Source organism: Dreissena polymorpha, unplaced genomic scaffold (genome assembly GCF_020536995.1).
Source record: "Dreissena polymorpha isolate Duluth1 unplaced genomic scaffold, UMN_Dpol_1.0 chrUn006, whole genome shotgun sequence".
In the NCBI taxonomy this organism is placed as follows: domain Eukaryota; kingdom Metazoa; phylum Mollusca; class Bivalvia; order Myida; family Dreissenidae; genus Dreissena; species Dreissena polymorpha.
The window spans coordinates 825,888-852,208 of NW_026273320.1; the positions used below are offsets into that span (position 1 = coordinate 825,888).

The 26,321-nt window shown below is 34.7% G+C and overlaps 2 protein-coding genes and 1 long non-coding RNA gene across 7 annotated transcripts in view; 2 read left to right on the top strand and 1 right to left on the bottom strand.

The window, feature by feature from the left end:
- Positions 1–4,257, bottom strand: part of LOC127863364 (TBC1 domain family member 23-like) — a 49,926-nt gene extending 45,669 nt beyond the window's left edge. The window contains exon 1 of one of the 2 annotated variants that reach the window (XM_052402845.1): positions 4,099–4,257. In XM_052402845.1, the coding sequence (XP_052258805.1) occupies positions 4,099–4,130 (32 nt within the window). In that variant the 5' untranslated portion in view covers positions 4,131–4,257. The remainder of the gene's footprint in view (positions 1–4,098) is intronic. The other variant, XM_052402846.1, reaches the window with a different exon arrangement.
- Positions 4,258–8,439: 4,182 nt separating this feature from the next.
- LOC127863358 (E3 ubiquitin-protein ligase CBL-B-like) overlaps positions 8,440–26,321 on the top strand; it is a 63,932-nt gene continuing 46,050 nt past the window's right edge. For all 4 annotated transcript variants that reach the window (XM_052402829.1, XM_052402830.1, XM_052402831.1 and 1 more), the window contains exon 1: positions 8,440–9,010. In XM_052402829.1, coding sequence (XP_052258789.1) covers positions 8,463–9,010 — 548 coding nt within the window. In that variant the 5' untranslated portion in view covers positions 8,440–8,462. The remainder of the gene's footprint in view (positions 9,011–26,321) is intronic.
- LOC127863359 (uncharacterized) lies at positions 11,987–15,298 on the top strand. The gene is made up of 3 exons (XR_008041033.1): positions 11,987–12,160; positions 13,617–13,737; positions 14,139–15,298. It is a non-coding gene; the product is annotated as an uncharacterized LOC127863359 (long non-coding RNA).

Consider the following 26,321-nt stretch of genomic DNA (forward strand, 5'->3'; position numbering starts at 1 on the left):
GGAGGTAGGTAGATTCCTGTTGCTGCTTGTGGACCACGTGTCTCTCTCTTCGCCGCATTGATGATGAGGTTCATACCCATCACAAACAGGACCACAGAGATTGTGCATCCTGTGACAATGCCTTTCTCCAAGCTTTGCCATGCTGTTGTCTTGTCTCCCACAGCAAAGCGTAGCTTAATGCCTCTGTAGTAGTCTTTTACCAGGTTACAAACGTGTTCTGGTACATGATACTGCTCAAGTGCCTTCTCAATCAACTTGTGGGGTATTGATCCATAAGCGTTGTCAAGGTCTAGCCACACTACAGTCAGGTCATCATGGTTCACTCGTGCCTCCCGGATCACTTGGCTGAGAACACTGGTATGCTCGACGCAGCCTGAAAATCCGGGAACTCCACCCTTCTGAAATGACGTATCAACGTAGTTGTTGTCAGTAAGGAACGTTGTCAGTCGCTTGGCTAGGACTGCAAAGAATATCTTCCCCTCTACGTTGAGCAGAGAAATGGTCTGGAACTGACCAATATCCTTCGAGTCCTTCTCCTTTGGGGCGTATATTCCCTCCGCTCTCTTCCAGTAATCCGGGATTTTGCCCTTTCTCCAAATAACTCTAAGTAGGGTCCATAGTTTCCGAAGAATGCCAGGGCACATCTTATAGACACGATAAGGAATGCCATTCGGGCCTGGGGCTGAGCCTGTCCTCGCTTTCTTCACTACGTGCTGTACCTCAGACAATGATGGCTCCTTTGTGTCCAAAGGAGTTTCTGGTGGGTCTTCTGGTTCTAGCCTTGAACAGTCACCCAGTGGAACCTCCCGTGAAGGATCACTGTGGACATTGCGTAAGTGCTGTTCTATGTCCTCCAAACTGCTCTCCAATGTTCCTGATCGTTCGTTGTCAAGGATGTCTTTGGAGAACTGGTATGGATTCTGGATGAATCTGGCTCTCTGTCTCTCCCTCTTCCTTTTCCTCTGTCTTGTTTGCTCAGCCTTGTTGAGAGTGCTCAGTTTCTCTCGTAAAGTGCTTCGTAACTGTTGGAGTCCTACTTTCTCTTCTTCCTTGGCTTTTCTATACTGCATCTTTACACTTGTAAGCTCCTTTCTGGTCTGTTTGATTAGCCTCTGTCTTCTGCTGATGATTGGGGCTGGCTTCTGTGGCTTCTTCTCAGCCAAGTCAAACCTCTCTTTGCTTACAGAATAAATGAGGCCCGTCATTGCTCTTATCTTTCGGTCAGCTGGACCCTGGAGGGTTGTTTCCAGTATAGCGGAGACGTCTCGATCTAGCTCCTGCCACGCTCGCCGGTCTGTCGTCTTGGGCCATGCTATTCGCGGGCGCCTCTTCTCATCATCTCCCGGAGCTGTTTGTACTTGTGGTGCTGGTTCTGCATGTGCTGGAGTGTCATCGTCCAGTGGGGGAAGCAGATCAAGAAGAGGGTCATGGTCGTCCTCTTTTTGCTGCCTGCCCTGGGTGTTTGAAACCAGATTCTCAGAAGCGTAGAGGTTCCTAGTTCTATGGGATTCTTCCCGACTTGGATCCTCCAACTTCTCACCAGGTGTACCACCTGAGCGTTGCGTCTGGGTGTCTGACTTCCCACAATCAGTCCTGGCTTGATGTATCCGCAGTCCCCTTAGATTCTTGCAGATCTTGTCACATTTGCCACACTTCACTACTGCTACTTCTCCGGTCAATGTCCGTTTTACAAGCCTAGTCGTCATCGGTGTATCCGTCCTTGAGTCTCTCATCCACCCCCCCTCTCGGAAGACTCTGGGGGTATTCTTCTGTGTGTGAGTCTGTAGCTGATTTTGATATGATTATGATAGTTAATAAGTGTTGCAAGTATGAAAGCAATAGCTTTGATACTTAAGGAATAAAATGGACCTAAACACAAAACTTAACCAAAATTTTCAATTTTCTAAGTATAAAAAGGGCACATAATTCTGTCAAAATGCACGCCAGAGTTATCTTACTTTGCCTGCCCAGTCCCCTCATGATAGTTAGTAAGTGTACCGAGTTTGAATGCAATAGCATTGATACTTTCTGAGAAAAGTGGACCTAAACGCAAAACTTAACCGGACTCCGACGCCAACGCCAAGGTGATGACAATAGCTCATAATTTTTTTTCAAAAAATAGATGAGCTAAAAATTAGCCAATCGCGTGATAGAATGATAGACTCCGTAGCGCAGATCGAAATCACGTGTCAAGAAGAAAGCCATATGCGGATAATTGCATGCGGTCGCTCTTTGCTCCCGTCGTTGTTGGCCCCCAATAAATAAGGTGTCATCGGCATTAGGGGGTCGTCCGAATAAACGTGTTTATTTAACAATTGACAGTTGCAAACTGGTAACTTATTTCAGAGGATACCCTATTTGCCAATTATGTCTTTATTGACAATTAACGACGTGGAACAAAGACGATCAGGTGATACAAACTTTGTCAAGTAGCATTTGTAATCGGCAGCGTGTTTGACAGTTTCAAAATGAGAATTGATTTAGCTGTTGTTTTAAGTATGTTGGCATCGTGTCGCCGCTTACACACGTATACTATAATGGCCAATTTATATGACATTTAACGACGTCGCGCGCAGACAATCAGGTGATACAAACTTTTCAAGAATAATCACGGACAATATAACGTCTTATGCCCCAAAAATAACAAATTCAAATTAAAAAATAATAGACAACAAAATCAGTAATAATACATTTAATTACAAATAAATCGGTTACTGAACATAGCCTTCCGATACACGGTACTAGCCAATACAGACTTTAGAGAAAATGCAAATGGCTGACGCGATGATTCAAAACAACTGACAAGTGTCCAACTTGGCTAGCATAATCCCAGTAAACTCGATATTTTGAAATTTGTTGTTTATTTTCACCAGTATCTCGCTTATAAGACGCGACACCAACTGTAACTTATTAATTTGAGTCTTAAAAATGCGTCTTACAAGCGAAAGTATACGGTATTGTGTAACTATTATTTTATGTGCAAATAAAGGATGCAAAGTGTTCTGTATCACCACACAATACTACATACCTTTTTATATATGTACCAAATATATATATTCTAACATCATTTACATGCTTCTGCTAGTGGCTAAGCCAAGAAAGACAATGACTGACATATAAATAAGCTCATATGATTATTGATAATCTATGATTTATTGTATGTGAATGTTTAAATTAAAAAGTATGGATGATATAACATTTATGTTTATTTGCATTTAAATTGTAACTATACAGCTACAAACTTAGTATATGCAGTTTAGACTGTGATTTATGAATTGCTACAAAATGGCTAGTTTTTTAGTGGCAACAAAATTTAAACTTCTTAACAATATTTTGCAAAAGAAAATTAGAGCCCTGCAAAATACCTGTATTTAGGCACTATTCTAATTGCAAAACAAGTTAGCTATCTTTCTGTCCCACATACTTATACATTGATAAAAAAAAAAATCCTGTCAATCAAAATTGATTTGACACATCACATTATTTGGATTATGTTAAATCAGTGTATGCTAAAATCAACTGCTTTATCAAGCTTTAGTTTAATTGAGACATTTGCTGAAACAAACTGTTTCCTGGGTAGGACCAGTACTTAGTGTCTTTAGGGTGATCTAAAGAACGCTCCCACTTAAGGGATCAATACAGAGACTTCCCAGTGACTTAGCAGACACCATATCCACTTTGCCGCAGCCATCAAACCAGTTTTAAATTCCTGCGGTTAGTAAACACACAAAATTATAAGATGGTAGATCTTAAAGCTACGACATGTTACTCGTTTGACGATTGAATTTTGTGGATGCATTAATTTATTATTGAAGCAACTATAATATTTTGAACACAATATGGACAATATGTCCATATATTTATAATTTTTTTTATAAGTTTCATGAAGATTGGACTATAAATGTGACTAGGGCCAGTAGGGCCAGTAGAGGATACATGTTTTGTACTTTGACATGATTTTTACGGAGTGCAGGGCGACGAAAAAAAACAATCAAGGTTTCTGGGTTATTAATTCATCAAACAAAGATCAAACATTGCCTTGGTCCATAAAGCTTATGTACTTAAGTTCAAGAGAATAAACGTTTTAAAATCCAGTACCAATCCAAATCGCTTGACAGCTCGTCGGCCATGTTTTGATTGACGTGTTTGTCGTAAATTTAACGTGAACCGACACATTCGTGCATTTAATTTATGCTATGAAACATTAAGCATTACGTTTTAAAACAATAGAATTATATTACCATTGATACTAGTCACGCAAATATTTAGTAGTAAGAAAATTCTTATTTACGACATTAGACTGGTGTTGTAAGGTTACACTAAACTAGTAATTGATGTTGTATGATACCACTCTCTTACAATGCGGTTCATTACATTCACATGTATGTTGAGGAACGAACGACAACTCTGCTAGGAGAATGGTATGATACTAGCAATTCATTTATGCTCAACTGCAATCACTTGCAATTAAACACTGCTTCAGATCAATGCAAACTATGTTTATATAGGTCCCTGTTCGATCTTTAAATGAAGAGGATTTTTTTGCGGACCAATGTACAAAGTCGAATAGGAAATACAATTTTTATGCATTTTCTAAACTTCGTTAGTTCGTTTAATTTCTTTTTATCGGGCCGATCGAGTATTTATTTCAACAATGATAAGGGTTTTGCCAAAATCTTAATGTGCATGTTTTGAGTTTAATGTATAGCAAAATAATATAATGTATATAAAGAGAAAAAGTATGTTTATTTGTATTTAGTATGTCTTTATACTTTAAGCTTGGTTAAAAAAATGTCTGGCCTATCCATGGGTATTTCTCTCCGTATATCGGTCCACCATCCCAGTGGGCACCCAAACGTTGCTGCAACGTTGTATTTAGGTTGCATTCAAACGTTGCAGTTTGGTTGTACCATTGGTGTATATGAAAGTTTTCCTGACGTGTTTTTTTTCTTGACGTTTTTTTCCAAACGTTGCTGCAACGTTGTATTTAGGTTGCATTCAAACGCAGTATTTTTAAATTCTATTTTTTTTTTAAAATAATATAAAAATAATAACTATTAACTGCCAACCGCCATTTGGAGTATCATGGGCAGTTATGTACATTTTCGAGTCCGTTTCCTAGAAATAACCATTACTTGACGTCTACAGAGGAGTAACTGTAACGCTCCCCGAGTGGGTATGGAACCTACCAACTTCCGCTCACTAGGCGGACACCTCATCAACTTCACCACTGCGACAGTTAAAAGTTTCAGCCAATTTTGTTGTGTATATATTTTTGGTTGAAACTTTGAAACTAGATTCTACCATTTTAATGCGTAACACAACTTAAACAATATATTTTATCCATCGATTTTGAGTTTAAGTTCATCTTAAGCATCTTTAAGTTTACGCAACTGATCTGTAAAATAAAAAAATGAATTTCTAAAATGTACAAGAAATCATATTTTTATTGATGCTATGCAGGAACTGTATTATTGTAAAGTACGATTCCTACTCGGGGACCGTTTCATTATCATCTCTATAAACACCAAGTACTGGTTCTTTCTAGATAACGGACTCGACAGTGTGCATATCTGCCGATAATACTCGAAAGAGCGGTTGGCAGTAAATAGTTTTTTTTAGTTTTTTTATTTATATATATATATATATATATATATATATATATATATATATATATATATATATATATATATATATATATATATATATATATATATTTTTTTAATAGAATTTTAAAATACTGCGTTTGAATGCAACCTAAATACAACGTTGCAGCAACGTTTGGAAAAAACGTCGGGAAAACTTTCATATACACCATTTTGTTAACTAAACTGCAGCGTTTGAATGCAACCTAAATACAACGTTGCAATACTGCATTCAAATGCAACCTAAATTCAACGTTGCAGCAACGTTTGGAAAAAACGTCGGGAAAACTTTCATATACACCATTGTGACAACCAAACTGCAACGTTTGAATGCAGCCTAAATACAACGTTGCAACAACGTTTGGGTGCCCACTGGGAAGAGTGAACAATTACCTAGAAGCAACGTTGTTGCAAAATACTTCTCAAACGTTCGACCGACGTTTCGCGTGCAACGTTGCAGGAACGTTCGGAAGTGGTTACTAATGTCGCGATCAGAATGCAACGTTTCTGAAACGTCCTTTCAACGTTATGATGAAACGTCCTGGTATTGTTTTGTATGCACATCATGGCAACGTTCGGTAATGGTTGCCGACGTTGCGACCTAAATATTACGTTTCAGCAACGTTCGTAAAACGTTTGATGCCCACTGGGATAAAGTCTCCAATCCTTAGCTACCGTCTTTTCATGCAGATGAATACTGTTAATATCTCAGTTTTGTATTGACCTCTGATGATTCGTTTTTGCAACAAAAGTAGACAGGAGTATAGTACACCATTTGGAGCGTGTTGAAAAAAACATTATTAAACTAGGCCTTTACAGTGTCATGTTAACAGATTTGCAAAATGATATTGAAAATGAAATAGACTTCGACAGGAAGACATGCATTGCATTTAAACAAGCAAAATAACTCTCATGATTACATTGTTCATCTTATATTCGGACAATGCGTGTATATACTATATAACATAACTGGGTGTTTTAAATAAGTCTCGAATAAGGGTGTATAGCCTGAATAGTAATACTGTATCATGTCAAATTATGTTCAAAAAAGATTTTGGGTTCGATCCCCGGTGACAAAATATTTTGATTTCACTTTTTATTTATATCATAATTATTTTAGAATATTCAAAACGTTATAGTTGGCATTGTATAAACCATTGAAAATATGTGAACAAATCCCTTTTAACATGTGTTGACATGCATATATGCTTGCGTTAAAGGGATCTTTTCACGCTTTGGTAAATTGACAAAATTGAAAAAAGTTGTTTCAGATTCGCAAATTTTCGTTTTAGTTATGATATTTGTGAGGAAACAGTAATTCTGAACATTTACCATGGTCTAATAAAGCCATTATATGCATCTTTTGACGATTTTAAAACCTAAAAACTATAAAGCGTTGCAACGCGAAACGATTGAATAATTTGGAGAGTTCTGTTTTTGTCGTTAAATTTTGTGAAACTACGAAGATTGCTTATATAAGGTATAAAATACGTCGCATATGTGTACTCGGCGGAATAGCTCAGTAGGCTAAAGCGTTTTTACTTCAGGACTCTGGCAGGACTCTAGGGGTCACTGGTTCGAAACCTGGTCCGGGCAATGTTCTTTTCCTTTTTTAAATTTTATTCATGATTTTTTACTGGAGCTTTTACGATCCAATGTTTACATTTATCGATATAAAGCATTTAATGAATAAGTTAAAAACTGCCAAAATCTGTGAAAAGGCCCCTTTAATGTGAGGTTAGCTGTAACTGAATGAGAAAATGTCTTCTTTTTTTAGATTTTTGTTAGAAGATGACGTATAATTTCATCCGGTTATCTACTTTATACTCATATATATCTTTGTAGTTAAAACTCCAATTTAGCAGTATTGTTTTCGCGCTGTTTCAAAGTGTCTTATCGTAAATGACTTTTTAACGAAAATTATTGAACATTTCTAAATAATGACAAACAGAACCTGTTTATTCGTTTATTCCGACGCCTATGATCTTGTAACCACACAAAAATAAAGTAAAGCCCGAATACAATAGAGCCGAACAGTCGAATTCATAACAAAGAAATATAAAACATCACACATATTTAAACGTAGTCAGTCCCCGTATGTTTTTACAATAATTAATAACACATGTTATACAATCCGATGAAGACAGGCTATTGAGGTATCTGTAAATTGTTAAGTAAAGAAATGCAAATGCGGAACACTAATCTTGCGTTTGTTGTTTTATGGATCGAAAACGCAACAACGCTTTTTAATAATTAAAAATAAATGTCCAAAAGCCACACTAAGGGCATTGAAACAACAGGATGTTTTAACCATATGCAGTACCACTATGCAATTATTCTGAATATTTTTTTAGAAGTTAATGTACTTTAGTTTGCATCTTTAATGTATAGTTATTTGAATACTTGGGAATTCCATTCACCGTTCTGGTTCACCACAAGATGTTCATTAAGCAGGGAGCAGGGGTGAATTGTCTAGGGGGTGAGTTGTCTCCTGGGGGTGAATTGTCTTGGGGGTGAATTGTCTTATTCCCATTTAATATATGCCATTGTTCGTTATTTGAAGAGCAATGGCACTATTTTAATTACAATGGTGTATTGATCTCGGCACACAAAGACCATTACCGTGGTATCACTTATTTATCACTTGCTTTATTTAAAAGAGTATGTGTTTATGAAAACTTCTCTGGGGACAATATTTTCCTCGATTTTCATTGTAAGTATATTTTACAAAACCTTTGAGACGGTAGACATGGTGGTGCGTAACCGCAATCGTAGGATTCGATATTACCAGTCACAAAACCAGGAAGATGTGAGAAGATGGCGCAGGGACCTAGGCAGAGATCAAATAACAATCAAGGAATGAATCTCAGCGGTGGATTTCTTAGTGTTATTCAGGGAGTTTTTAATCAAAATAAGCTTGTAACCGTTGACAAACGAACCATAGAAAAGTCATGGAAATTAATGGACAAAGTTGTGAAAATGTGTCAACACCATCGAATGAATTTAAGAAACAGTCCTCCCTTTATTTTAGATATTTTACCTGACACATATCAGCATTTACGGCTTATTTATAATAAACATGACGATAAGCTACATACCCTAAATGAGTGTGAATACTTCAGGATTTTTATCGAAAACTTAATGAACAAGTGCAAAAACACAATAAAATTGTTCAAGGAAGGGAAAGAAAAAATGTTTGACGAAACAACGCATTATCGACGAAACTTGACAAAGTTAAGTCTTGTGTTTTCACACATGTTAGCGGAACTTAAAGCCATATATCCAAATGGATCTTTCGCTGGGGAAAACTTTAGAATCACAAAAAGTGATGCAGCAGAATGGTGGAAGAAATCATTTGGAGACAGGCAAGTTAAAATGAGCGACATAAATTTACGTTTATTTTAAAATAAATATTTCTGTTAAAATATATAATGATTTTGAAACAATTGTCAATAAAAAAGGCTGAAATATTTATTTTCAATTATATATAGATTTTGGAACAATTGTAATTTAAACAAACTAATATGATTATAGGATCTACCTAATTTACGGGCAAAAGCTTTTTAAGTTTTTTTGATAACCATGCATTTTTAATAAATATATGGACAGGATTGTGTTCAAAATATTATAATTGTTGCAATAATTAAGTAATGCATCCAAAAAAATCAATCTTAAAACGAGTTACATGTTCCAAGCTTAAAAATCTAGCATCCTATATTTTTTTTTTGTTTCCTAGCCACATGAATTTATAGCTGGTTCGGTGTCTGCAGTATAGTAGATGGGGTGTCTGCTAACTGGCTTAGTCACTGGGAGGTCTCTGTATTGATCCCTTAAGTGGGAGCATTCTTTAGATAACCCTAAAGACATACTATGGCGTACCATTGGGGTTGAAAGTCAAGAAGACCTACAAGGTAAAAAGAGAAATGTACGTCGAAGTACAATAATTGTACGTCGACATAAATATAAATACACTTCGAAGTATATATTTGTACGTCAAAGTACAATTTGTACTTCGACATACATGTTTGTACTTCGACGTACACATTTTCTGAACAGCCAATCAAAACACTAGTCTCTTGAGCCGCTTTTCCTGCAGATTTATTCATAATAAATGTTTAAAATCTCTTTTTTAATTGAGGACAAAATGAATAAAAATATCAGAATGGCAAAAAAAAATAAGTCATAGAAGTTTCAAGTATTTAATGCATTGAAATAGGTTATGGACACATTTGAAGAAGATTCAATTGTTACCTTTTTTAAATTAAAATTATTCAGCATATTGTGAGTATTTATTGATAATGCGGGGCGGAGTATCATGACCGTCCAGCGTATTACTGTTTAGAAAATTTCCAACGGTAATCAAACAGTAACCAAGCATTAACGGGATAAATAATGTATAATAACCTCCCCGTTGGTCGTATTTTGTGATAACCATAACTTGCACAAGTCAGAGGTTAATTCCGCCACGTCAGGACAATAAAAATGCACAATACAGGGGTGTCAATTTTCCGGATTATTCCGGAAATCCGGATTTGAGCCGGCCAGGGTTGATTTTGAGGTGAATGTAAATCCGATGAGTTTGTTTAAGGCGGGTGGGGGTAGCAGTGATTTTTTTTGCTTTAATTTGTTACAGCCTGTGCCTTTTGAATTGGGAAAATTAGCGCGATAAACCGTGAAATTGGGAAAAAATAGCGCGATAAACCATGAAATTGGGAAAAAATGAAGCATTATAAATAGGATTATAAGTAACAGAAGTGATATTGTTTTTAAGTGCATGTTCAGGGAGTTTTCTAGAAAAGTAGTCTGGTCAAATTGTTGTTATTTTTAATCAATAAAAGTGGCAAGTTTGGGAATGAATTATGGACAAAAATGACTAAATTCAAGTTATATATTTTGTAAGATGTTTAAAAAATAAAGTTGAGACCTAGATTTAAGAAATCCTAATTAAGTTATATGAGACTTCTTTCTAAAAAAAAAAAAAAAAAAAAAAAAAAATTTTTTTTTTTATTTTTTTTTATTTTGGAAGTTGGGCTTTTTTTTGGGAAATTTTGGTCAGAATTTTGGGAAAAAACGTGTATTTTTGCGATTGGGAAGCAGCCGAAATTCGGCTGTAAATTTGAGCAAAAAAAATCACTGGGTAGGGACAAAATTCTTTTAGTGCGGGATCATTTCAGAACGAATATTGTTATAGCATCGTCGGCATTCCGGACATTTGCGCTTGGTACCGATTTTATTTATTGATTTCTGATTGGTAAGCGGCTGGCACTGACATGAGCAGTAACTGGCTAAGTAAAGCACTGCAATATCATAGTTTAAAACAATGTGTTAATCAAATTATATATTGACTGCGTATTTGCTAGGTTACTGGTTACTGGTTTTCATTTTCTGCAGTCAAACGATATGCATATTTCATTTCATTTGCAAATGATGTATCGCGACATGTTTTCGGACAGTCGTTTTCGGATACGCTGGTTTGTCGATTTTAATTTAATTTCGAAGTTCTTAATATCATTTGTTTAGAATGACAAATACACATGCGGTGTTACGGATGGTTTGGTTTATAATATTTCGCATTGTACTCACCAGAAATTGCACTAGAAAGACTATTTAAAAAAAGAACAATAAGCTAGGGCTCGGGGGGTTGGGCCCTCTCTTTCCTTTATCCTACCGCTTAATTTTCCGGATTTCAAATTTGGGACAATTGACACCCCTGACAATATCTATGAGTTAGCGATCGATAGTCGCATAATTTTTGTATAAATTATTATAATAATAATGTTTAATAAATACGCACAATGGCCCCGTTTCATAAACAATTCTTAAGTTTTTCGTAAGAATTCTGCGATTTTTACATAAGAACGTTCTTACGCCAATTCCTACGAACGTTTCATAAACGCGTTCGCAGACTTAAGAATTCTTACGAATCTTACTAACGTAAAACCAGTCTGCGCTCTTTAATTAAAGGTTTTAAAAGACGTAAAACTAACATTTGGCGCCATCTGTCAGATTATAATAAACACTACGAAAACCAGTAGATAAGCAATAAAACTATTTGTTATGTATACATTTATTTTTCTCTTTTAAAATAAATAAATGTGAAGTCGTCAGCAGAAATGCTTTCAAATGAGGTCGACGTTTTATGACGCTAAACGTGTTTTTGTGTGCCGTTAAATAACTGCTATTGATTAGTTGAAATTCATTCAAGTGAACTGAAACATACTGTATATAACTTGTGATCTTGGTAACTAGTTCACACATAAAAAGGCACTGACCCCTTGCGAAGTTATTCATTATAATGTAAACAACGTTTTTAAAGTTTGTTGAGTGTAACCATTGCTTTGTTGTTGAAATTGAAATACCCATTGGGGTTAAACGAGCGTAGAGTAACTCTACTATGTTGAAATTTACTGTCAAAGTTGGATAGATCTACGCTAATTTACAATGGAACAATATATAAACTGCTATTGATTGACGTGGAGGATTTGAAATATTAAGGAGTTGATATTCCGCATCAGGTAAGATGACGAATCTACATGACACCATGATAAAAATTGCCTTTGTTAAAGGGACTTGTTCACAGAGTTTGGCATGTTTTGAAGGTAGTCATTAAATGCTTTAAATTGATAAATGTAAACATCTAAATAGTTCCAGTCCAGTATAAACCAATGATAAAATTAAAGAAAGAAAAAAATGTAATCCACATCGGGGCTTGAACCACTGACACCTGGAGTGAAAGTCTAGCACCAACCACTTGGCTGTCCAAACTGATGTAGTACGCTCAGGTGTACTATTTATACTTTATACTTTATGTAAGCAATCTTTGTAATGTCACAAATTATAGCTCCAATATAAAAACAAGAATAAAAGTAGAAAAAGAAAACAAAGAGAAAAAAAAAGTTTACCACACCGGGGCTCGAACCACTGACCCATGTAGTAAAAGCCAAGTGCCGAAACCGCTCAGCAATCCGTCTCCACATGTGGGTTTGTGTAATTCAGAGTTCATGTTCGGGTCGTCATTGAGTCTTTACAACTACATTATGTGCGGACCTGACAAACCGTCTTCACATGGGTTGCCTTTTATTTTATACTTAGTAAAACCATCCGCGTGTTGTTACAAAATATAATGATGACACAAGAAATCAAAAATTTAAAATCCTTTCGCGTATGAGACGCTTTATAATTTTATCAATTTCTAACGATGATTTTTAATAAACGAAAGTGTATTTTCAGTATAAGTCTGCGGCATTAGTGTTATTTCGCACACTGATGTATATTGTTCATTTATATCTTAAATCTGTGACAAAAAGTTGAAACATTCTCATTTTGATAGAGTGTGAACAAGTCCCTTTAACATTGACAGCAAATGTTTTGTTTTGGAAGGTACCGGTAAATTAATACTGGCTAAATTTGCAGGTGTGATATTTTTTAAATTGAGATGGTATGGCATTAAAGGTTTAATACTTAATTTGTTTATATGTCAGATTGTAATATTATTAAAGATATGTGTAAGTTTGAGCTATTTTTGTCAAAACTTACATATAACATGAATAAAGAAAGTCATTTACATCTGTTAAACTTTTAAGTAATGTTTCAATTTCTATTTATTATTTAACAGACCCTTCTGTTGAGTTAAGACTAAACAATTGACAAAATCGTCTTAAGATAAGCTGTTATTTACTTTGTGTGTTGTAATTTGGACAATAATAAATTAAATTCAATAATAGTATAATTCTGCTTTGGTAAGACATATTTTCTGATTTAAAAAATATTTTTTTTAAGTAAGATTTTTATGTTTCATATGTCGGGTAAATATACTACAATCCTGCTAAAAAAATGAAATTCTATCTAATTATGTGAGTTAAACAATATTATTATTTTCATAAAATCATGCATGTCAGTCATTTTTTGTAATTTGATACTGTGTTTAAATTTAATTATGGATATTTGTTATTAAAGAAGTTTGTGTTTTAGGTGAACAGATACTTCATGAATTATATGAATCACCAGGGAAAGGACCCGACTACTTGCACAGATGCATCCTGCCGGGTGAAAGAAGGGATGATCACTTTGGCAACAGATTGTTCAACTGCTTGTAAGAACTTATGTTTTGCATATTATAGTGACTGTTATAATTCTTACTCCTTTAAATGATTCTTTGTAACTTTGGTTTTACTAAAACATATGCATCGGAACACTACAAAAGTAAAAAAAAAAAATTGTTTGAATGATTAGTTAATTTTATTGACAAGTTTAAATTAAGAATTCCGATGTGAAGGGAATGCATTTGAGACAAAGATTTCATAACATATCTTAATAAATAAAGAAACTTGTACATGCTAAAGTTTGGTGTATCCTGATGATTACCAGCCATAAGAGTTTCAACCATGACTGTCAGTTTTGTGTTATTCCAAATTATTTTAAGGAACATTAGTAGGATTACATTTTTGATTTTTTTTGCACTGGTACTTTTTTATGTTCAATTTTTATTTACAGAAATATTGATGTGGACTCAGTCAAAGGATTTGCTGTAACTCTGTACGTCTCTTCACTATGTGGACCTAAAGCGCTACAGCTGGTTGGAGATTAAGATCACCATGTACTGTTTTAATAGAGAACATCTGTGAATATTTATTCTAACAATGGAAATTCAAACCTGAATTATTATAATAAGAAAACATTTTCATGTACATGCTGGAATGTTATTTGAAGTGAATGAACTAAAATAATTTAGAATTATTATTTTTAAACACAAACACAGTTTTATTATAGAAATAATTGTATAAACTTAAGAGAAATCAGTGTTTAAGTGATGCATTAAATTTAGTGTTTGACCTATTTAATACCTTAACTATGTTTTTTTTATGTTGATTGTAATGGTAATCAAAAAAACAATAAGCTGACATCCAAAGGGTTTTAACCTTAAAGGGAATTGTTCACAGATTCAGGCATTTTATAAAGTATGTCTGTAGAAGCCTTTAATTGCTAGATTTTAACCTCAAAATAGAAATTTAGAACAGATAAAAACACCAGAAAAAATATTAGTATCCATGGGGGTCCTTAAATTATTTTACCTATAACGCTCGGCCAATTTTATATTTAAGCCTTCATTTTATACTTGATATAGGTGATCCATGTGAAATAACAAAATTTAACAGAAAAAACAGAATCATTAAAAATTATCAAATCATTACCCTGTTTAATTGTATCCATTACACATGATGATTACTCATAAAAAAGCTGTATTTTCAGTTTGAGTCTACATCATTAGTGGCATTTTGCTCCCTGATTTACAATATTATTTTTTATTTTGTATCCGTTCCTTAATTTTGGAAAATGGTCAGTTTTACTATCTGTGCACAATTCCCTTTGATCTTTATTCTATGTTTTGTGATCAATGGAATGCCTAATACCATTTCAATAGTAAATGAGATTACGGGTAAGTACTTGTTAAACAATAAGGCCGTAAAACGTGCAAAGCCCTTCTTTATTGTATCTCAAAATGTGAAAAGCAATTCTGAGATTTTTATGTTTTCTTCCATTTAATTACTTTTTTGAGTTATAATGCCCTACTTATTATAAGTAAATGTAATTTGTGTAAGATTAAAATGCATTTACTTGTTCTTATAAAAATAATAACATATGAAAATATACAATTTTGTGTTGTGTAGTACATTTGCTTCCATGGCAACCAATTTATTTAAATGATACCATTGTTATTTTTTTTACATTTTGAACACCAAATTAACTCGAAATAGTCACATGGATGTACTTTTCAATTATGTCATAATTTATAAAACAATATAAATACACAAGTCATAATTAAAGAGATTGTTGTTTTTTAAACTGAATTTAGTAATGTGTTTTTTTCTGAAAATAATAACCATTTCCAGAAATATTTCAGTTGGATGTTGGTAAAGCAATCTATGCATGTTAACTAAAGGTCCATTTTAATAGGGAACAAAACATATATTTACCTTGCACTTGCAGACCAGTTGGCAAAAAAAGTTGATCTGAATCAAACACATCTTTCATCGAACAATGAAAATTATCACTGAATATCAAGAAAGTTTGTTTCTGCTTAGATATCAACTAATAATTAAAAATCTATTATTGTTGTTCATTTAAAACATGATTTTGAAGCCTTTATAAATATGGTAAAAAGATGTTTAGTTGTGATATCATTATTTGGATCTAACAACTGAATAAAATCTGCAGAGAACTTTTTACATACATTTTCTATACAGTAGTCGCTGTGGCGTAGTGGATATGGTGTCCGCCTATGGACCGGGAGATCATGGGTTCCATCCCCATGGTGGGAGCGTTCTTTAGATCGCCTCCAAAGACACCATGATTGTACTAGTTCTACCCAGGAAACAGACTCAAGAGATATCCACAGTCGAGCAAAAGCCAGATAATGTTTTGGTATCTTCTATGTATCCAGATCCAAACATTTAATACTTCCCAAACAATACAATTCTGTAAATGAAATTATAATTTTTTTTTACCTTATTTACAAAGGGAAAAACTTTGTTCTGCTTCTCCTGTTTTGGACATTCCATTTACAATAATTCAGTGACGCATCGAACAGAATCAAAGATAACCTTCCAGTAAATTCAATCCTAGAAGGAAACTCTTTGATTTTGTTACACTCTGTAAAGTCGTTAGTGCCAAAACTGGTTGATCCAATAAACATGCCAGTGTCTTGCATCATCCATGACCATGTATTCCAATTTCCAGTTTGCTTTATACATTCCAGTTTGACATAGATCTAACTAAACTTTCATATACAATTTACTTCTGCAACAATCCTCTCTTCTGTATTTACACAATGCTTATCCCGTAATACAAAGCATGGCCAGAGGTATTTTAAAACAAAAATCCATTCAACTTTGTTTCCATTTGACATTGTTTTTTCGTCGCGATTTCGCAAACAAGGGAAACAACTGTGCTCTCTTTAATGAACTTCATAAAGATAAATGTACCACAATTTACCGACTTTGTCATTTTCAAGAGAAAAGTCACGCTTCTTTTGTCGAAAATGCGCTTAAAATCGTTTTTTTTATTTTGGAAAATTTGTGAAGACGTGAAATAGCTAAGGCGGCCATATTTGCGAACGCTACGACAGCCTAGACCATGCGTAACTTTAACGTTGGAACTTACGAATTCGTAGCAGGTGGTTGCGTAAGTTTTTTTTATGAAACGCTCGGATTTTCTTACGAACTGCGTAAGTATACTTACGTAAGAAACCGTGCGTACGAACGTTTATGAAACGGGGCCAATATCTATGAGTAAGCGGTCGATAGTCGCATAATTCGGTATAAATAATAATAATAATAATGTTTAATGTCAAATATCTTTAAAAGCAACAGATGTAAGGTGTCTTCTGATTGGCTAACAATCAAGGGTCGGTGAAAATTGTACGTCAAAGTACATTTCTCGTTCTACCTAGTAGGTCTTGTAGACTTTTGACGTCATGGTACGTCATATAGACACTAAGTACAGGTCCTACCCAGAAAACAGTTTGTTTCATCAAATGTCTCAATTCAACTTGACAGCTTGCTAAAGCAGTTGCATTTAGCATACAGTACACTGATTTAACATAAACAAAATAATGTGATGTGTCTAATCAATGTTGATTGACAAATTTGACAGTTTTTTTTTTTAATCCAAAAGTTTTAGACTGTCAAAAACACACACTATGTATTGAACGCCATACATGAAGCTTTCGTCTGTATATCACTGACTTCATCAGAAGAATGATTTCTACTGTTGGGAAACGTTTACACCACTAATTGTCTTCTTATTTATAATCAATGTATAATTATGTGTAACAGCATTACAACATACTTGTTTCGCAATTAAAATATTTAATGAATACAGGTATCTTGCAGGTTTCTAAAAAAAATTCGCAAACTATTGTTGAATAGTTTAAATTTTGTCGCCACTAAAAAACTAGCCATTTTGTAGCAATTCTAAAATCACAGTCTAAACTGCATACACTTATCTCTATAGTTACAATTTGAATGCAAATATTAGAATGCATCATGTTATATCATCCATATTTTTTTATTTAAACATTCAAATAACACATACATGTAACACAGTACATATATAAAAAGGTGTGTGGTATTGTGTGGAGATACAAAACACATCACATCATTTATTTGCACATAAAATAATAGTTAGAAAATAAGTAATACTAAAACACTGTCATCAACCTACATTTCAAGAATATTTACGTATATGAAATTACAAAGTGGTGTTATTGTATTACCTTTTACAAAATTAACATTGCTGGTTTTGTACTAGCCATAAAACATTTATCATGGATTAACAAGTAACAACCAATTTATTTATTACACAATAGAACGGAAATCATATTAATTGCATTATGCATTTACGAAACAAGCTATTTGCTACTGTTTAGAATTTCACTATCTTACTAAAAATGATCACAGGTACTTAGTGCTTTTACATACTTGTGGTAAGTTTTGTATTACTAGTTTGACAATTATCGGCAGACACTTGTCGATATACAGACAAAATGTGCATGGGAACTTTCCTATTTTTTCAGCATAATTACCTTCCAATTGTTAATTATCAACCCTTTGACATTGTTTGCACATTTGATCTTATTATACCATAGCTGATTTTTATTTATAGATAGACATATATAGACTTTTCAAAGTTCTATAAAAGTTAACACATGTTCCATCCAAGTAAACAAACAGAACCAATAAAGATCACCACAGATAATATATGTGTATAGCTTGGAAATTTTGATAGTTCAGGAATCCCTCCTTTGTTGATTTCTGTAAACCAAAACTGTCAGTTTTGCTGGATAGAATGGCTTGTATGATGCCCAGCTCTTGGCTTGGCAGAAAAGCTTCTAAAAACCGAAAACCAACAAATATGTTTAAATTTGATCAATAATGCAGACAATTTATAAATGTCTTGTTTTTGTTGATTTCGAATCTGGAAGAATTTTTACGTAAGATTGTGGTACGAAAATCCAACGGTATCGGATTTTGTGGTTTTAGGCCTTAACTAATTATAATAGTGATATGTAACCTTTCGGGATATCGGTAAAGTGCGAGCAGACGAGGTGTAAATACGTTAAAAATTTAAACTAAAATACTAAAAAGTTAGATCGGAATATCTTTAAATTTTGTGAATAAAATAATGTGTTTCTGGTGGATAACAACGACAACTTACCAGAATATTGCTCATGACCACACGTAAAACTTCTTTCTGAGAGCGAATGGAAAATGCGTCACAAATTCTGACAAATAAACAGTAGGGTGTCGTTATTGAAATACCGCGAGAATACTGGAAGAATAGAGATGCCAACTATAATGTTTAAAACAAATAATTTTTAGCTCATCTATTTTTTGAAAAAAAATTATGAGCTATTGTCATCACCTTGGCGTCGGCGTTGGCGTTGGCGTTGGCGTCGGCGTCCGGTTAAGTTTTGCGTTTAGGTCCACTTTTCTCAGAAAGTATCAATGCTATTGCATTCAAACTTGGTACACTTACTTACTATCATGAGGGGACTAGGCAGGCAAAGTTAGATAACTCTGGCGTGCATTTTGACAGAATTATGTGCCCTTTTTATACTTAAAAAATTGAAAATTTTGGTTAAGTTTTGCGTTTAGTTCCACTTTTCTCAGTAAGTATCAATGCTATTGCATTCAAACTTGGTACACTTACTTACTATCATGAGGGGACTGGGCAGGCAAAGTTAGATAACTCTGGCATGCATTTTGACAGAATTATGTGCCCTTTTTATACTTAGAAAATTGACAATTTTGGTTAAGTTTTGTGTTTAGGTCCATTTTATTCCTTAAGCATCAAAGCTATTGCTTTCATACTTGCAACACTTACTAACTATCATAAGGGGACTGTGCAGGCAAAGTAATGTAACTCTGACTGGCATTTTGACAGAATTATGTGCCCTTTTTATACTTAGAAAATTGAAAATTTGATTAAGTTTTGTGTTTAGGTCCACTTTATTCCTACAGTATCAAAGCTATTGCTTTCATACTTGCAAGATTTATGAACTATCATAAGGGGACGGTGCAGGCAAAGTTATGTAACTCTGACTGGCATTTGGACGGAATTATGGGCCCTTTATACTTAGAAAATTGAAAATTTGGTTAAGATTTATGTTTTGGTCACTTTACCCCTAAAGTATCATAGATATTGCTTTCATACTTGGAACACTCACAAACTATCATAAGGGTACAGTAAAAGGACAAGTTGCATAACTCTGGTTGTCATTGTTACGGAATTATGGCCCTTTTTTGACTTAGTAACTTTTAATATATGGTTAAATTTTGTGTTTCGATCCACTCGAAGTATCAAGGCTATTGCTTTCAAGCTTCAAATACTTACATGCTATCATGAGGTTACTGTACCTGGCAACTTGAATTTTACTTTGACCTTTGAATGACCTTGACTCTCAAGGTCAAATTATTAAATTTTGTTAAAATTGCCATAACTTCTTTATTTATGATTAGATTTGATTGATACTTTGATGAAACTACTCTTACCTGACATACCACAATAGACTTCACCCAAACCATCCCCCGTGCCCTCCCCCCCCTCCCCCCCCTCCCCCCCCCCTATTTTTTTTTTTTTTTTTTTTTTTTTTTTATAAGATCATCTCACAAATGACCACCACACCCTCACACTATACCCCCACCCCACCCCCCCACCCCACCCCCCCCCCCAAATTTTTTTTTTGATTTTTTTTTTTTTTTTTTTTTTTTTTTTTAAGATCATCTCACAAATTATCACCACACCCTCACACTATACCCCCCCCCCCCGATTTTTTTATTATTTTTTTTTTTTTTCGCTTTTTTGGAAGATAATGTAATAAATGTCCACAACCCCACACTATACACCCCTCTTCACTCCACTCCTCCCTCCTTTGTGATTGAAAATGAGAGTCCCTTCACCTTTGAAAAGAAAATAGATGAGCGGTCTGCACCCGCAAGGCGGTGCTCTTGTTTAACAAGCGTTTGTGATTTGTCAGGATAATAATAACAATAAGATAATGAAAAGATCAAAGCAAATAAATTCCACAGAAATCTGAGATTCGGCAATATATTAAAGACGGGTTATGTTCACCTAAATTGTGTTTGGTAAAGACTGTCACTATATGTAGTGAACCAGTCTTCGCCTTATACCCACTGAAGAAGAGCATTCAGGGGAGATAATTGAGTAATGACTTAATTCTGGAACGGTTGCGAAGAAAAACAAATAAAGCGAGTATATTTAGTGCAATTCGCTACACAATTATGATGTCATTGATATAATTTTTCCTGAGGTATGTATTTACATGTGATTTAGCATATGTCAACGTGTTTTTGATTTGTTCAAGGTCATAAATAGCAATGTGAAAATATATATTGCGAGGTAATTTTTTTTGAGACGCATCCCTATAGGGTATTCTTATGTAATTTTATGGTCTAAATTTCCATATGTATGAACGGTCAACGCGCGCTTCGCAGGCTTTTGCCCGTATTAATTATAAAATAACATTTATATCCTCAGTTTCTGACCAATTGTGGCTGGTTTGTAAAACTAAGCCACATAATCATATTATTATTATTGATCTTAACTAAGTTATGAAGGTATGTTAACAGTCTTTTGAACCATTTAATGATTAAGAAATCAAAACGAGAATGTGACATGATGATGATTAAACAAGAGAGTAAACTGTATTGTATCATTAAGGACCCACGTTCTAATAAGAAACCTTTTCTAACCAACTGGTACCTAGGTATCATTTAAATCAGTACACTTTTCACTGTGAACAGTCAACTTAAGGCAAATTCTTTTTTTGTAACCTATCAACAACAGGGGTCTCTGCCTGGTCTTGAGGAACAGTACCCAGTGTTTTTTTTCACCATTTTGGGAATAGGGCCGGGTCCCTTTGGATTGGGAAAATTCGCAGCATTTTGACTAACATTGGGAAATTAGTGTTGTTGTTGTTTTGCTCACAAATGCTTCGAATTTGAGGATACAAGTGTGTCCACTGAGTATTATATTTACAAAGGTTGATCTTATATGCATGGGAGATGAACAAAATATTGATTTAAAAAAAATAAAAATTATTTTATTTTGGGGATTCCATTGGGAATTTTTAGCCCCCTTTTGGGAAAAATATATACTTTTTAGCTCACCTGACTGCTCAGGTGAGCTTTTCTGACCGGTCATTGTCCGTCGTATGTCCGTCGTATGTCCGTCCGTCTGTAAACATTTGCTCGTAAACACTCTAGAGACCACATTTCTTGTCCCATCTTCATGAAACTTGGTCAAAAGCTTTGGCCCAATAAAATCTCGGCCGAGTTGAAACTGGGTTGTGCCGGGTCAAAAACCAGATCACTAGGTCAAAGTGATGTGATTTTTATATGTGTTTAATTGTAATATATTGATAAATACATGTTACAATAACACAAAATAGGCAAGATATTGAAGACGAATTTCATAAAATGCAGCAAAGACAAATTAGCGCCCTGAGCTGATGGTGACAAAGATATTACGTACATATTTTCCTACAATAACCGAAGAATTCGTCTTTTATTATGATCGGAGTTAGTGTTTGTGTGTCGAATGAATAGACATCGTTGCAGGAATTTAAAAACAACCATTAAACTAAATTAAGATTCACATCGTACATGCATGATATACATTCTGGCGAATTCGACTGTACAGACATTTTCGATTTCAGAATTAATTGATCATTGCAGTGTGTAACTTTTACCACTCAGCTTACTGACCCTCTCACTGTGCTGTATGCCAGATGTAAATATCAGTGGTCAGTAATAAAAGCTGGTTGAACTGTTTGATATATTTATAGCTCACCTGATTGCTCAAGTGAGCTTTTGTGACCAGTCTTTTTCTGTCGTATGTCCGTCCATCCGTTAACATTTGGTCGTAAACACTCTAGAGGCCACATTTCTTGTCCCATCTTCATGAAACTTGGTCAGAAGCTTTGTCCCAATGAAATCTCGGCCGAGTTCGAAACTGGGTTGTGCCGGGTTAAATACTAGGTCACTAGGTCAAAAAAAGAAAAACCTTGTAAACACTGTAGAAGTCTCATTTCATGCCCAATCTTCATGTAACTTTGTCAAAATGTTTGTCTTAATGATATCTTGGTTGAGTTCAAAAGTGGTTCCGATCTGTTGAAAAACATGGCCGCCAGTGAGCTTGGCAGTTTTCCTTATTTGGCTATAGAGAAACCTTGTAAACACTCTAGAAGTCACAATTTTTGCCCAATCATCATGAAATTTGGTCAAAACATTGGTTCAATTGATGTCTCGGACGAGTTCGAAAATGGTCGAGATCGGTGAAAAAACATGGCCGCCAGTGGGCGGGGCATTTTTCTCTATATGTATATAGTGAAAACACGTGAACACAGAAGAAGTCACATTTTAGGCCCAATTTTCATGAAATTTGCTCAGAACGTTTGTTTCCTTGATAGGAGAGTTGAGTTCAAAAATGGTTCCGGTCAGTTGAATAACATGGCTGCTGGGAGGGGAGCAGTTTTCTCATTATGTCCCCCCCCCCCTTTCGAAGAAGAGGGGGTATATTGTTTTGCTCATGTTGGTCCGTCCGTCCACCAGATGGTTTCTGGATGATAACTCAAGAGCGCCTATGCCAAGGATCATGAAACTTAATAGGTACATTGATCATGACTCGCAGATGACTCCTATTGATTTTTAGGTCACTAGGTAAAAGGTCAAGGTCACAATGATCCGAAATACAGTAGTAAAATGGTTTCCGGATGATAACTCAAGAACACTTATGCCTAGGATCATGAAACTTCATAGATACATTGATCATGACTCGCAGCTGACCCCTATGGATTTTCAGGTCACTAGGTCAAAGGTCAAAGTCATGGTGACCCAAAGCAGTAAAATAGTTTCCGGATGATAACTCAAGAACGCTTATGCCTAGGATCATGAAACTTCATAGGTACATTGATCATGACTGGCAGATAATCCCAATTGATTTTCAGGTCACTAGGTCAAAGGTCAAGGTCACGATGACCTGAAATAGTAAAATGGTTTCCGGATGATAACTCAAGAACGCTTAGGCTTAGGATCATGAAACATAGGTACATTGATCATAACTCGTAGATGACCCCTATTGATTTTCATGTCACTAGGTCAAAGGTCAAGGTCACGATGACCCAAAATAGTAAAATGGTTTCCGGATGATAACTCAAAACGCTTAGGCCTAGGATCATGAAACTTCATAGGTACATTGATCATGACTCTTAGATGACCCCTATTGATTTTCAGGTCACTAGGTCAAGGTCACGGTGACCAGAAATAGTAAAATGGTTTCCAGATGATAAATCAAGAACGCTTATGCCTAGGATCATGAAACTTCATAGGTACATTGATCATGACTTGAAGATGACCCCTATTGATTTTCAGATCACTAGGTCAAAGGTCAAGGTCAGGGTGAACTTAAAAAGTAAAATGGTTTCTGGATGATAACTCAAGAACGCTTATGCCTAGGATCATGAAACTTCATAGTCACATTGATCATGACTCGCAGATGACGTCTATTGATTTTCAGGTCACTAGTTCCATTGTGAATGGTTCCCCCTACCAGACCGAAATTTGAACAAAAAACAAAACAATGGATGCCAAGCATCATTTGATGTTTGCTTTAGATCAGCCTTGGTAACCCCTTTTGATCTGCTTTTGTACCCCTCCTCTTTAAAAAAACAACACAAAAACAAATTACAAGTGATTTGCAGATTTAATTGTCTGCTTTGGCACATGTTGACTTTAAAATGGTTATTCACAACATTTTTTATTTAAGAGGACAGCTAGAATATGTATTACCTTGAATAATGTCAGTTAAACTGACTTTGATGAAGGCTAAGAAAAATAATTTTTATATGAAAGTTTTAAACTGCTTCTATTATGGAAGGTATTTCAGGGCTCAACATTAAACTAAAAACCAACTTGCCCTGCTGGGCAAGTACTTAAAAAATCTTCTTGCCTTGAACGTAATGCCACTACAGGGGTTTTTCTTGCCTATTTTGGGAAAAGGAGTCTGACCAAATTGGGAATTTTTTATAGTCAAAATTGGCCATTTTGGGAATTTCGATGAAACGGCTCATTTGGGAAAATATTGTGAATTTATCATGCTTAAATAATTCAGTGATTTAACAAATAAATGTGTTTTTATTTGTTATTTTGTCTTCTTTATATAAACAGATGCAATAATGGGCATGTTCAACGTTTATTTAAGTACTGCAGTTTTGTTTTTCAGTTACAGTTACTCTCTGAGATAAGAACTGTACAGTCAAAACCTTATAGCAGATATTTGTGACCAAAACAAACACTGGTTAGTCACACAAGTTTTAAGACACTTCATTCTTAAAAAAGAAAAGAGACAATTCTTTTTTGTTTTTGTTGGAAATTGGGAATTTTTTTATAATTTTGGTTTGGGATAGGGTCCGTTTGCTTTGGGAGTGCCTCCGTTTTCTGGAGGCGCAGACAGTGCTGAAAAACCCCTGCACTTGCCCAAACATCAAACATTAAATATCACATTAACTGTAAACCTCATATTTTTAATAAACATCAAAATGAAACACCACAAAACCTTTTTTATTTTTGCACATTTAACAAAATGATTACAGCAATTAACGCCTAATTAGAGTCTAAATTAAATGCTCTTTTTTCTTGTTTACACTTGCTTGGGAGGACAACTAGATTATAAAATGACTTGCCCGGACCCAACTTTAACTTGCCAGGGGCAATTGGACAACCATAAATGTTGAGCCCTGTATTTGTAATCCTATCTCAGTCATCCATTGACATGATAAAATTTTGGAAAATATTTGTGGAGATTTTTGCATCTTTTTAGCTCGGCTGTTTTCGGAGAAAACCCGAGCTATTGTCATAGCCAGCTCGCCGTCCGGCGTCATGCTAAAAACTTAACATTGGCCTTAACTTTTTAAATATTGAAGATAGCAACTTGATATTTGGCGTGCATGTGTATCTCATGGAGCTGCACATTTTGAGTGGTAAAATTTCAAGGTGAACATCATCCTTCAAGGTCTAGGGTCGAAAAAACAAAGTCAAGGGAAGTAATAAGCTTTAAATGGACATCTGTTATCTGACCTGCCCACGTATATATTTTTGTTAAATAAAACAAAGCGGCGCAGAAGGCGGCATTGTGTTTCTGACAAACACATGAGGTCAACGTCAAGGTCATCCTTCAAGGTCTACGGTAAAAAAAACACATTTAAGGGTAGTAATAAGCTTTAAAGGGAGATAATTATTCAATATTGAACATAGCCCCTTTATATATTTTAGCATGCATGTGTATCTCATGGAGCTGCACATTTTGAGTGGTGCATCTACAGTCACAGTAGTGGCTTTTAATTATTTGCTACTAAAAATAGAGATTTGTTAGAGACAATTATTTTCAAGGGAAGTAATTTATATATTATAAATCTCATATTATATATTTCCTTACCAAGAATTGAAGTTCTCTTCACAGTTACTGTACAGATTTATTATTTTGATTATTTATAACTCAAATGATTGGATTTTTCAAAGTTTTTTTTTTAAATGATATAATTATCATTTTTTTCATGTACTTAGTTGTTAATAGTAGTGTTAATTACACATTACATAC